Source organism: Calonectris borealis, chromosome 3, assembly GCF_964195595.1.
Source record: "Calonectris borealis chromosome 3, bCalBor7.hap1.2, whole genome shotgun sequence".
In the NCBI taxonomy this organism is placed as follows: Eukaryota; Metazoa; Chordata; class Aves; order Procellariiformes; family Procellariidae; genus Calonectris; species Calonectris borealis.
Genome location: NC_134314.1, coordinates 107,998,288 through 108,012,619, shown reverse-complemented (window position 1 = coordinate 108,012,619; position 14,332 = coordinate 107,998,288). Strand labels below are relative to the sequence as shown.

The 14,332-nt window shown below is 39.4% G+C and overlaps 1 protein-coding gene across 1 annotated transcript in view; it reads left to right on the top strand.

The window, feature by feature from the left end:
- The window catches only part of SUSD4 (sushi domain containing 4), a 77,174-nt gene that overhangs the window by 56,371 nt on the left and 6,471 nt on the right, over window positions 1-14,332 (top strand). The window contains exon 5 of the mRNA XM_075147931.1: window positions 1,323-1,511. Within this exon, the coding sequence (XP_075004032.1) occupies window positions 1,323-1,511 (189 nt within the window). The remainder of the gene's footprint in view (window positions 1-1,322; window positions 1,512-14,332) is intronic.

Genomic DNA, 14,332 nt, shown 5'->3' with positions numbered 1-14,332 from the left:
ACTTGATCAAGGGTATGAGCAGTGGCCCATAATAGGATGCTTAATGCTTTATTTGAGCAGGGAGATAACCAGCTAGTAAAACAGCTATCAAAACCATTGCTCTGGTAGTACAATGTGCTCTAAAGAGCTTTCAAGCTTTTTCTGTTGCTTTGTTTTGCTTTCGTCCCTCTCCCTCAAAAGACCATTGGAAGGAAATAACCAGTTGAAGTGCTGCCGAGACTTTGCCTTTTAGATGCCAGTATCTTACAAGAAGTTCTGAGACTGATTTTAGTTTCCCCCTCAGGCTCAAAATTATGAGAGCCCTATGAACATCCTTCACAAATTCCTAGTAGTGGCAAGAGACCTATTTATGGATTGCCATAATGCAGCTCCTATTAGTCTCATAACTTTATAATTTTCTTTTTCATTCCCTGATTACTAACCAACTTTCCTCCACATTACTGCAAATTAAAAAATCAACAGTATGAAGTATTACCCAGAGGGTCATTTCTAAGGCCATGAGGAATTATTTTTTTTCTCTAGTACAAACTCTTACCTAAATACCAGCTCAAAACAGACTCTGAACTTCTGTGAATGTCATGTTATAAAGTCATGTCATCTATTAAATTCACAGCTCTTTCTTGCACCAAATATGGTTGGTGACCATTTAACTGTCACAGCTCAGTATCATTCATGGTACAAATCCCTCAGAAGTAATTCCAGAAGTAGAACGTAGTCTCTGACTACATTTACAATTTCTGGTGATAACGGGTACCTTAACTTTTCGATAACCTAATCTGAGACCTCGTTCAGTGTTTATCATGGGACTGCTCATAGGAAGTCACATCCCTTTAGACTTTCTCAAACCAGAATTTCAAAATCATTAATTCTGTCTGCAAATCTTTTACAGTTGTGTGCACTTTGTCACGGGAGCAGTTTTAATATTAAAGATGGTTTACATGCCTGTCAGAGGAGGAATAAAACTCATGGTTTATATAAATGACAATCTTTATTTAATTAAAGATTCTACCTCAAAAAGAAATTGCCATCTGCTAAACCAGTGAATGTTTGTGAAACAAAATGCTGTCATTTTTAGTAAACCTTTCCTGGATTTGTTGAGAGTGAATCCCACGCTAGCAAAGCATGTGGGCTAAACAATAAAAGGGTTTGAAACAGGATAATGAGGCATGTGTATCTGAGGGAGATCATGCAGGCATGCCATTCATAGTAGAGGTGGTGAAAAATACCACACTGCTCAATTTAGGAATTATAACCAACATGTGTCAAGATGACGGAGATAAGCACCTTGTAATAAAAGATACCTCCCTCTTCTTAATTTGCAGGTTGCCTGAGGCCATTGGTTCTTCCTCATAGTTACATTAACATATCTGAGTTCGAGTCCTCCTTCCCCGTAGGAACAGTGGTGTATTATCAATGCTTTCCTGGATATAAACTAGAAGGGGCAGAGTTCCTTGAGTGCATGTATAACCTTATCTGGTCAGATAGCCCACCTAGGTGCCTTGATGTGGAAGGTAAATGTCTTCTTGTTTGTTTTTCTTTCAACTTTGCAAAATCAGCATGCTCTATATGATTTTAACTCAGGGCTGTAATCACGGTTATGCTCTATGTAATGTTTCTGCAGACCATGGAGAGCGTATCTGGGTTTTCTTGTGTGCAACCTATTGTGGTTCACTGCACCGTTAGCTCTTGGTGTTCCCTAACTAATGTTTACTCTCTCAGTGTCTGAAGTGCAAGAGGGGAAGCTCTTAACAATGATTGCTTTGCCCTTAAAATGTAAATTCTTTGCAGCTTTTCTAATAAAAATTCTGAGGAAGTTATGGAATTCACATTCATAGGCAGATGGTCAGAATTTCTATAGGTATGGGTAGATTTCCGTGATAAACTAAAACATACTCCATAGAAACTCCTAGTTTGGCTTGTGCCAGCTGCAAATATTATTCAGTGCTACATGATGCTGCACGCTTGAATATTTGTTGTCTTTCATAGTAGTTAACCTTAAAGAAGGATTTGCAACTGAAATGACTGAGCTAATTTATTGATTAGGAACATAAAAACCATTCAGTGTGAAATAGAGGTAAATTGTACCAAGCCAAAAGGAATAATCTGTGACTGTAGCTGCAGTGCTGGAATGGAGGATATTGTAGTGCATTTATATTTGCATCCCATACGTTTAAAACAAAGATACAGAATGGATTGCTCCATACACTGTCAAAACCTTGTGAACTACCTTCCTCCATCTTCATACTGCATCTTGAATGAAACATCCTAGGAAGTCATCAGAATCCAAATACATCCTCTGCATTTCATTCCCTAAAAGGACTACATTTTTGCTCTATTTCAAGCCTGTAAGGAAGCTATCTATATGTAGAATTTAGCTAAAAGCAATTATAGGAATTCATATGTGATTCTTATGTCACTGAGCTAAATGCTAAGCATTCTGGAAGTGCAAAAATTTGCCAACAGCATCACCGACGTGATATACTGCACAAAAATAATAAAATTATCTTTATTTTTAACTCACAACTCAAGTTCCAAAGTTCATAAATGCCTTTGCAATTTTGGAATGACATAACCAGATGGTTGGGTTTGTTTTTTTTTTTTTAAGCACACCCTAAAAGATTAATCCCAAATCAGCTCTATGTAAGCCATTTTTGGAAGGTTTGTTTGTTGTTGTTTATAACATGGAAAACACATTAAAAAATCAGAAGAGCCTTCTTAGGCTTAATCCAAACAGTATAACTGTTTTGATAAAAATGACAATTCTCCAGTTAGGAAGATAAGAGCATTAAAATACAGAAACTCAAGTGTATGAAGCAGAAAAAGTTGTGTCCTATCAAAATACCCGAGAAAACTCATGTGCTCTTTGTTTATTGCTTGTATTATAATGTCACGGAGAGGCTCTTTTTCCTTGATAATTTAAAACATGAGGTAAGGACTGCTGCCCTGACAGTTCTACATTTTAAATAACATGTCACAAGTTATCCTCCCCAGTCAACTATGATGATCTGTGATGGGGGGATCAGTGTGTGCCAGGCGCTGGGTCAAGGCCATCTGGGAGGCCTCCTGAGTTTTGATTTAGATCCAGCCTCCCTTTTAATCGCTTTCTTATTGCTCTCTTTAAATGTTAAAACTTTCCGTGGTGATTTCATGTTGGCGTCCCATCTGTGCACGTGTTGAGTGAACCACAGGAGACCGAAGTCTAGAGCATAACGCTTGCACGAGCAGGTTCTCCTCCTCAGCTTTGGGGCTGCTCCTGCTTCTGTTGGGGCAGAAGAGAGAGCAGCAGCACTAAAAGATCACCCCGGACAACCCCCCTTGTGAACTCCATTGTAGGGACGCTTCAGCTGGTATGCAGCGAACTTCAAAATTAAATCCAGATAGGGTAAATCAACCTGAGATGCCCTCGTTTGAAAGTGTTTGTTCAAGTGCTTTATGCAAGGAGTGCCAGTCTCTAGGAATCTTGTTACAATCTACTACTCTTAATCAGCGGACAAAACTCCCTCCCTGTGTATTTTTTATTCTGCACCATGCATACCGGTGTCAAGCTCATTTTTCAGTATTCCTTTTACATGTGAGGTATAATCTCGCCAAGCAGTATTTTTCACAGAGGAAATCTGCAAATAATAAATTAATTCCATTTATTTATTTCCATGATCAATTCAAAATTTATTCTACTGACATTTCCTGCTCAGTATTTTAATATGGTAATGATTGAAAGCAAATGGTTGTTAGGAAGTTATAGTAAACTATTTTAGAGCTTTTATTCTGCTATAAAAAATGCTGCTTACAGCTTTCTCATTTTGATATATGTTCTTCTTGAAGCCTTCACAGAAGGAATTTCTTAAATGTGTGTGTATCACACAAATGCTATATGTGAATCTCATGAATTTTTCCCTCTTTGTTAGGCCAAATAAATTCTGAATGAAGGGTTTGTAGCTCCATTTAAATAAATAGTTACACCAGGGACCGTTCAGCTCCCATCCTACAGCATGATTTCCAATGCTCCGTCCAGTCTTGTTCTCAATCTTGTGAAGCGCAGAGCTTCCACCATTAGTCTGGTGACAGACTAATTTTTGCTGATAGGGAAGAAGATTTTTCTGATAATTAAAATCACTGTGGCTTTATTCACAGCAGTGTATAAAAACTGCGTTACCTGTTACTGAAGTGCAGCCAACACTGCAACGCTGTGCGGTGGCTTCTCAGAAACAGCTGCTTGGACCTGATCAGGGACGTTGTTATAGCTCAGGCAAATAAAGATGCCTCTAGTTCAGATTGCCAAGTATTTACTGGTATGAGATTCTCTTCTTAAATGCTTGTACCTTTGCCAAATTTAAAACATTCAGATTGATTTTTGAGTGTCTGCCTCAAGCTGAATCATTTGGGAAGCTTCAGTTGAAATGGTTCAGCTATATCTGAGAATGACGGTAGAGGAAATGGTGTTGTTTTACCAGTGCTAGAAAATTTTACAGTCATTTAGAGGATAAGATGAAACATCGTAACACTGAAATTTTTTCTCCTTTAATTCCTTGATTTACATCTTTAACTTTCTTAATATCCTTTTTTCTGGTGGAATTCCATAATTATGCAGAAGTTTTTTAAATTTCTTTTGTACTGAAACTTGTTAGACACTTCCAAGGATATATGGAAATCTAAGGAAAATGTTAATTTACTTATTTATGTGGTTTTTAACTTACCAATTTTGGGTTAATCATCCATCTGTTGAAATTAATGTGAGTTAGTGATTGCCTTCTGTAAAATCAGATATGCAAAAGATGGGGGGGACCCTTAAATTGAAGATTACCGCATGGGGTATAGACATTAATTGTAAAATCAGATGGCTTCCAGAAACACTGGGGGAAACACTTGAAAACATGCTGGTATGGAACTCTGTGAAATGAAATGTATAGAACTATGAAATGTTTATGATACGATACTTTAAGGTGAATAAAGACATTACACAGGATTTGGAGAAATTAAAAAAAAAAAAAAAGCCTGTCCATTAGTACTTTGGGAACGTGATCTGCATATGATTACACACCTTGCCATCTGGACTCTGTATTTTAATCTTTCATGCCCTTTGGAAGATTTCCAAGAAGATGTAAGAACTGGGGGGAAAGCAGGCAAAGAGAGGAAAGGCTGGGAGAATTTGATCTTAGTCCTAATGCTAGAATATAAAGCAGCTGTATGGATAGTGTAATTGGAAATTTCTGGCTTTGTATTTAAGAGTAAAAGGGAGAACAGGTTGATTGAATTTGCAAATGGACATGATCCTGTTACCTGGAATGTCTGGTTTCAGCATCATCCCAGCTGAACACAAAAGCTGGTCCTGCAGGAAATCAGATACGCTGCAATATCAAAACTTCAGTCTACATGCAAGAATCAACAGATTCTCTAGCTGAGGTTAAGCTTGAAAGAATGTTAAATAGAAAATATTTCAAATTTTTCTAGGTAGATACAAAATAAACATGAGGAGTAGACTTCAAAGGGGAGAGTCAATGAGTAGAAGAGAGGAAAAAGCGGAAAATTGAAGGCGTTTCAGAACTCTGGTATATAAAGCCACCTCATTGTAGGGGGTGGTGAAAAGATATAACACTAAGCTAACAATTGATTACAGAAGGGATCCTGAAAGTTATGGAAACTATGAGAGAAACACAGGAGAAGGAAGGAATTAAGAAAATTGCACAACAAACTGGAAGAAGTGCAAGGGAACCCAAAAAACCCCCTACCTAGAGCACCAGGAAATTTCTGTAGAATAAAATCACATGAAAATTAAAACCAGCTAAGTATGCTACACATAAAAAAATGTTCTGGAAAGACAGCCAAGAACACACGACAGAGCTTTAAAATTATTCTTCTCGTAAACCTGAGGACAGACACCCATAGAGAGAGTCTGATAATTCTGACATAGAACCTAGAAAGTAAAGAGCACGAAAGAGCACTGGAGGAGGGTGATATTACAGGTGAAATGCCATAGCCGCTTAATATTTCAAACCAAAGTAGCTGAAACTTTCTAACCAATTACATGCAGGATACTTGGAAGGAAAGCTTCAAAAATCGTCATTCTTATATAACAATTGCTAGTGCCATAAACAGTGAATGACACCGAGCTATACATTTGACAAATTATGCCCTTAAAATATTTTAAATTCTTGATGGAACGTACAGCAATACACTGAGAAAAAAGATACAAGTCAACCTATAATCATTTTATGTTCAGGAGTCAGAATAAAGTAAGCAATCCTAAGCCTGAAATATTGTACGTTAGTACGAATGGATTTCTCTCTGTGTTTCTTTGTTGACATTGAGAAGGCTTTAGATAAATTCCAACATGACAGACTGATGCGTATCCGCAGGGAAGATAATGTTGATGCAGCAGATCTCCAACAGATAAAAATCCTGTAGAGCGAGCAGAGGGCAGCAATACAAGCAAGCTGTAAAACAACTCACAAGCTGTGATATTAAGAAATTAAGAGAGGTAGATACCAGGATTCTGTTCCATATTTACACCTACTCAGCTTGCAGGCAGGAGGGAGAATAAACTAAATATTGCTCAACTGCCGAAGAGGTCATCCAAGTTAACTGAGTTAATGTTAACATAATACGCATTGATAGCCTTGTTTTTAATAGCTCTGACGAGGGCGGCGTTTCAGAAGATATTCACTGCCTGGAGCAATACTTTTTGCAACTCAGGAATGACAACCAGCAGTAAATGCTCAAATAGCAGCAGACAACAATATTTGTAAGCATGTTTACTTGGGCAACACCTTTACGTCGGTGACACCTTTAGCCTGATGGCCAAAGGATGAAATAGGCTGATAGTCTTTCACCTTGGGGGTGAGTAAGTTTAGAAAGCAAGCGTGAAGAAGTTTAGAAGGATAGTTTTCTTTAAAAAAGGTTATTCAATAATTCTATGTGTTTCTGCACTGTAGACAGTTAATTCGTTCATCCCCTGAGATCGCAGAAATTATACATGTCCGGCCACCCTTTACGAGTGTGGATGTTGAACACTTTAAGGAGCTGCTCATAGGTGACTTGGAATATCTGGATTTTTGTGCTGTTGGAGAATGCTGAAATTCATCTGTACACCTTTACCTACAGCTGAAGAGGCATGGAAAAGAATTGAATTCAGAAAAAGCACAGTGACATGAAATACTAGGCAGACAAGTCATGTTCTTCTGTGGACGTACTTTTTAATAATCATCTAATCACTTAATTCCAGCAGGTGTATTGCAAAGTGAAACAGAAAGAAAACCAGACCACATTTTGAGACAGAATGATACAAAAAGTGGGCTTTTTACAGCTCTCGTTATGAGGGATAGGGGGCCTAGAGAACAGTCTCCAAGTTGAAGACATTGTTTGAAGAAGACAAATACCATTATATTTCTAAGTGACTGCTCCTTTTTTGCGTTGCAGAAATCTTCTTTGATCTTGGCTGTGATTGAAATAGATGCCTTCTCCACTGTTCATAGTTTTTCAAGAAAGCAACAGAACAACAACTTGTAATCTGTTTCTTTTATGTCTTCTGTTTCTGCTTGATGCACAGGACTGTCACAGTAAATCATTGTTTTACACCTGCTCTATCACCTGTGTACCTTTCAGAAACTCCTTAGCATTTCCAGAATCAGCCAGACATCCCAACTTTTTATGGAGCCATAATTTCTGCCCTGAAGTTCCACGTTAGCTGCCAGATGCATGTAGTATTTTATTCATGGCACTTTAAATATGCTGAGGGTTAGGTGGGGGAAGGCAGACAAAATTTCTCCCTGAAGGCTGTTCTATAATATTAATCTTTAAATGTATCTGGCAGGGCTCCTCGGAAAGGAAAGGCATACTACATTGTCTACCTTGAAATCAAGGATCTCTGCTTTATTGACGTGTTCATTAAATTTGGCTACACAGTGCAATCACAGAATATCTTCCACAAATGGAGGAAACTGTAGCTACAGACTCTATGTATTAGGAAGTCTACTTGCTGCGTAGGTTCGTTCACTTCCAGAGATAAAAACCAATATTTAAAGGGTGGTAGTTTCACCAGTCAGTGTAGGCAGACACTTGATAACTACACATAAATAGAAACCGATAGTCTTCCACGCCTCCCTAGTCTTGTAAGCTGGTTTGTGGTATTACGGTGCTAAGATCACTTGCTGGTTTTCCTCCCCCCTTTTTTTTCCTAGTAGCACTCCATTGGGAATAAGACAGTCTGCTTTTCCTTCTCTCAGGTGGTATAGTTTGATTTCCTCAGCCTTCAACTAAGCCCTGGAATACAGCTCGTCTATTCCAGCAAGTCCAGCTGGATTTGGCATTTCAGTCTTATCCCTGATGACTGGTGTAGGTGACACCACACAGGCTCAAGGGCTTCTTGCTTATAAACAAGGAGGAAAAAGCAATTAAAGAAAGAGGGGTTAAAATAGCATTAAAACATCGATATGTCCAGCTGGCAGTGAGTGCTGGCTTCTTCGGACATCCCTGTCAGGTGCTTTTATCTGTCTGGTTGTCTTAGCCGGCTTCCCAACAGCCTCTCTCTCCCTCCTCCACCTCCATTCTGCTTCTAAGCATTCTGACCCTTTCCAGGTCTGGATTATCCTGTGATGCCTGTCAAATACCCAAGCCTTGACTTATTTTGAAGCTCTCTTGATTCTTTCCTGTCAGGTGTCTATGCAGTCACCAGCATCTGCTTTTCAAAGTCCTAAAAAGACCATTACTGATCATAAAGTCAACCACTCATGAGAAAAGGAAGAAACAAAACTAGAAGCAAGTGATGAAGAAAGCTAAAACGATCTGCTGTAAATGAGACCACAGTGCTGCAAGCACTCCCATATGAATAATGAGTATAAATATTTCCTTATTATGGGTCTCTTGCTAAAAGAACTCCTAGCTCTTTAGTGCTGCAAACTCGTCATCAATTTTTTGTAGTTTAAATAAAAATTGCACTTTTTAACTTATAATTTATAGGAGAAAGATTATTTGGGGTGTGTTTCATCCCATATCTGTTGTGAAGTGCATTTTGAAACTAAAGACTTTGGCATTAAGATCAATGTTTCACAGGTTGCTGTGCTGGGAACGGCAGGATTGTTGAGGATGAGTGTGAATTTGGCGTGATGCTCCTGTAGGAGCTCAGCTGACTGGAACTGCAAAATGGGCTCCGTAATTTGTTACTCCAGTAACAAGGAAGCTCTGTGTACAATAAGTGATTGTAAATCACCTTCTGTTTCCATTTAGGAATCAGCTAATGTTAAACTCTTACTAAAATAGGCTTGAAACTAGTTTTACACTGTTTCTTTTAGGCTCATACAGCAGGTGTCAGTGATTGCAATTTTCAGCAAGATGGTGTTTGTCAAAGCTAGACCAGAGAAGCAGCTTTTCATTTAAAACTTAATTATTTAATTCATTTCACACTTTGTAGAAGGTGAAAAGTGCTTCTCACTGTGTGCACATTGAAAGGCTTACCTTGCTATTGTAGCTGGCACAGAATTACCCAGGGGTGATGGCCTAGGGGTAGAACAAGGAGCTTGGAGCCATGAGCCCTGGGGTATGTTCCTAGCTTGAATATTGACTTGCTGAATGGTCGAGAAGAAGTTGCTTAATTGTTAGGTGTCTTTTCAGAATAAAACATATCTGTTTTAAGTGATTGTGAAGGTTAAGTAATTGAGAAAGGTTAAGATTGAAAAGAATTTGGAAATTATTGGCTAAGAATACAATATTTTAAATAATTCTTGCTGTAGGCTTTCAAGAAATACATTTGCTGGCAACTTCAGAGTTTAAAATAAGCATCTTGTATCTTCGTTACTTTAAGTCATGTCTACTGTCAGGCTTAATAGGAGTTACTTTATGTATTAGTGCTCCCTTAGTTGTTTCCCCTAAACTTTCTATTCTGGTATTGCTATCGGTGCTGTTGTTTTGCTGTGGGAATGAGTAATCAGAAAAGTTTCTCAAAGCATATCTTCACTTTCAAAACACAAATTGAATGGCCTCAAAGTTTTTCTCACTTGTTGCAGTACAATTATAATATGCACTAAGTCTCCCTTCACAATGCCGGCACCATTTGTTGTAGGAGTGTATCATTAGGATATTGTTAAGCTGATCTTCACGATAAATGAAAAGTTACTCTATTAATGTTTCCTGTTCTGCTTACATTTCTGAAGAGTGTCATTAGAAATAAATTCACGTTAAGCAACTGTTCTAGACTGAGGTGTTTTGACAGGGCTTATTTTAAAGCAACTGGGTTTGCTACTTCCTTCCTTTTACAAACCTCTTAATTTTTTCTTCAAGCTCTCAACTGGATATGAGTGGTTGGGTCCAACAGTTTTAATTCCATCCTACTTACAATACTGGACAATTTAATGGGAATTTTTGTTTTGCAATTTTAGAATTAAAATACTTTTTTTTTTTTACATTACTATAAATTGAAATCTAAGTATAGAATAGAAAAATCCTTTTTTTGATATTTAAAGTGCAGAAGTAATTTCCTTTGCCTCCTCTTCTTCCAGTTGGCCATCCACTCCCCCTTCCCCCATGCATTTCCCTATTTGATATTGCACTAGAAATACCACTTTTTGTCTTGAGATCTTTTTGGCTAACAAATAAATCGGTAAATTCTCTAAACAGTATAGTGTCTTTAGAGTTTAAAAATGCACAACTAACAGTTACTTTTTTTTGAACACCACTGATTTATTTTCTTTTTCTTTGTTGTTTTTTACAAACTCATAACTATTAAGAAACATTTTCCTTTGTGAAAGATGCTAATACTGGTGTTCCATCAACTGAACATAGGATATAGGCATTACGTTCCCCTCCACACTGACTATCTTATAATGTGTTGTTACGTGTATGTGTAGAGGATGAGGAGCTTGAAATTAGGGCTCTGTACTGTGCAGTGCAAGTGTGATTCATGTCCTCGTAATACCTGTGGAAATGGCCAGGTCTGCCAGGTGAACTGATAGGAATTGTTGAGTTATATGAGAGAAAGGCTTCTTGGCTGAGTATTTATTGTATTCTGAAGGGTGATGACACTGAAGTAACCAAGGAACCAAGTTTTATTAGCACAGAGTTCATAAAGAAGCAGCAAAAGGAACAAACATAATCTTCATCTTCTACGTTCCTGTAAAAAAAAGAATTTTCAGATCCTACGTACCCAAGCATGTGTTTGTACGAAGGCAATATATGGAAAAGGATCCTTATTGAGGCCCCAGAAGCCAGCCGGTAAAGCCTCAGGTGGGGACCAGGCCACCCTAGATGGGAAGAGTCCGACCTGCTGGGATGTATACTGCTGCGGTCTCATGGAGTAAATCATGGCTCGAATTAAACATCGGTTGGAATGCAGTAGTCGGATGACAGGTGTCCGGATTTCTGGTGTTAATTAGCGTCCTGATATGTACAAGAATGACAAGTGAGGGTCAGGAGAAGCTCTTGTTCTCTTCCAGTTTGTGCACAAACCAGACAGTGTGTCCACCTCTCTGATTACTATCTAGCAAGATACACCAGCGTTTTCCCCGCACATTGGAATGGCAGTTTTTTATCTGTGTCTTTCTCATCATGAAGTTTCATCTTAATCTTTTCTCACTCTTTGCATAATGAGCAGGCATTCATGGTGTGGTTGGAAGAAGTGTTATTTTTGATTAGGTGCAAATGTCGCTAGCCCTGTCCATCCCTGTGTTAAACAGCAAATGGCTGGCCTTACACGGGGTTTTTCTGCTAACCGAGCTAACCAAGCAACTAATGTCCTACCTGAAAGGCAGACTAGTAGCTAGAGAAAAAAAAAACCTATGCAAAAAATCACAGGTGGAAAATAAGCTGCTTGCTTATTCCTACCGCTTTTTTGTAAGTCAGCGCCCTGTATTTCAAGACATTCTTGCTTTTATTTTTTGGCTTACATACAAAAGCTGGGCAAAACCTGAATAATTTACCTCCCGCCTACTTTGACCAAAGACTAAACCAACTAGCCATTGAACTGATTGACTAAAAAGAAGGTTTTGAGCACTGTAAATATCTGTAACTCCACTGTTATCTCTCTACCAGTGGCTTTTAAGAAGTGACACAACATCTTTAATCTGTGCCATCAATGTTAATTGAGAACATGCTAATGCCACAAAATCTTCCCTCCCTCCTACAGTTCCAGTGTCAACAGTGCAGAATTACTGCAGCATCCTCCGGGCAGAGTTTAAAAAGCTTCTTGACTGTAATGGGTAGGAAAGATTACCGGGTGAACCCCATTTATTCCTCCAGTGTCTGGGCAGTAAGCGCCCGCAGCCTGCATCACCCTCGCTGTGACCCTGGTCCAAGGGATGCGGCTGTTGCACTGCGATGGAGGGGGCACGCCGTGGGGCAGACCTGCCTTTGCCTCTGCTCCAAGCCAGTATGTGACAGCGTTTGTAATACAAGGCTCGACTCCCCAGGTTTTAAGCTCTTCCTGAGAGCGTTAATCTTTCATTAAAATCAGTCAGAGCAGAAAGCCCACAGCTGATCTCAGAGGACAGCCCTCAGCTCCAGCAGCTCCTAAGAGCAGGCGGAGAAGTCCATCAAATCAAATCAGGAATTCCTCCCTTCAACTTCCTTGAGTAAGAAGCGTCTTGAGCATCCTGGAAGGGATTTGTTTGCCATATATACACTTATTCTTTCTTTTTGGTGAATGATTCAGCTTTTCAGCTGAGCTGTAAAGTTCCTGTAAGTCCCTCTACAGTCTGTGCCACGTGCTGCAGAACCACCGGCAGACACTGCCTGAATTATGTCCATCCCTCTGACAAGCTCCAAGGTTAAGGACACATGCATGTGGTCTTTTAATGTTGGTTGTCAGAAGATACTACTGGATTATCCATGCTGGATGTTGTTATTAGAGCATTAAAGTCTCAGAAGCCTTATGAGGTGAAGATGCGGAAAGCTATTGGTAGTAAAGATTTGGTGTCATATTTAAGAACAGCACCTAGGGCTTTTTTTAAGCTGTGAGAATTTCCTGAAGTAGAATTCACTTGTTTCTGTGATTATTTATCGTTCATACTGCTGTCGGCTTTGACAGTGAAAATGTACTTGCCAGACACACTTTTATTTTAATCAGTTTGTGGCTGTTTTCATTCTGTGAGTCTGATGCATTTGCCTGAAGTCCATGGCCTGTAATTTCCAAATACAATTAGGGTTGATCACTGGGAATGCTAGAATTTTAACTTTCCTAGAAAACTTCAGTGGGCATAGGTTTGCCACCTGAGTTTTCCTTCCTATTTGCTCTGGCACATTCCTTTAATCTGTGTAACCAGTATTGTACTCTGCTATCCAGTATAAATAAGGGATCTGACCCTGTAAGATGACTAGCTCTGCACTAAACATCTTCTGCCTTTGGGAGCCAAGAGTGTTCAGTGGCCCTCCAGACTTTCATAATCTTGCTTTTCTATGATCAAAACTAAGGCCACTTCATGGCTGTCCTTCCACTGACTTTAAAGGATCTTGGGCTAGGATGACCATGGGAATGGAGCGAGTGGAGAAAGGGACAGGGTGTATGACTAACTGCCCAGAGCTCAAAGCGAGTTCATTTTTGATTGTTTGTGATGTATCTCATTTGACTTGATTTGGAAAAAGAGGCTCCAAACCTGAGCGTTACTGAGTGTATGTGGGGGCCAGTTTGCCCATGCAAATGTTGAGGGATCCTGAAACTGGATGAACATGAAGTTCACAGGAGGTGGTGAGGGATACCCCAAGTGAGTGAAAACCCCTGACTCTGACAGTCCAGTTGACGTAAGAATGAAGCTCTGTTTCAGTTGAGCTAAACGCCCTCATTTTCAAACCCGCTCCATTGCACCTGCTGGTTGTAAGAGTGTTTAATGCAAGAGCTGTTGGCAGGTACGACCAGTTAAAATTTGACTCTAATTCATGACTAATGCTCAGCAGTGCGTTAAAGAAATGTTTGCAGAAGTTTCCAGGCAGCCCCAATACATGGCATTTCCCTTGAAGTATGGAGGGTGTCAGTGGAAGGGGTGGCACTCTTTTTTAGCACTGGGGACATATCCTACACAAAGAGTGATGCTCTTGTTTTCAGGTTTTATAAAATGCATCTCCATTTGTAAACAGACCGACAGCTGGTATCTGGGTTGTCCCCACAGCGTATTGTTTTTAATCTGCCTGGAAATGTGTCATTCCTGAGCTGATACACATTGCTGGGACACCAACTTTGAGGCTTTTTTTATTCAGCAGGCTGCTTTGGCTCTTAATGACATTAAGAGGTTAGGGATGAGGCAGCAGGTACGTTGCTGGAGAGGCAAATTTATTTCTCTGAGTGCTGCTCTTTGTGAGAAGGTGTGCTCTACTTGCTCATTGCTAGAAAGGTACCGGGCATCTACACATCTCTTGC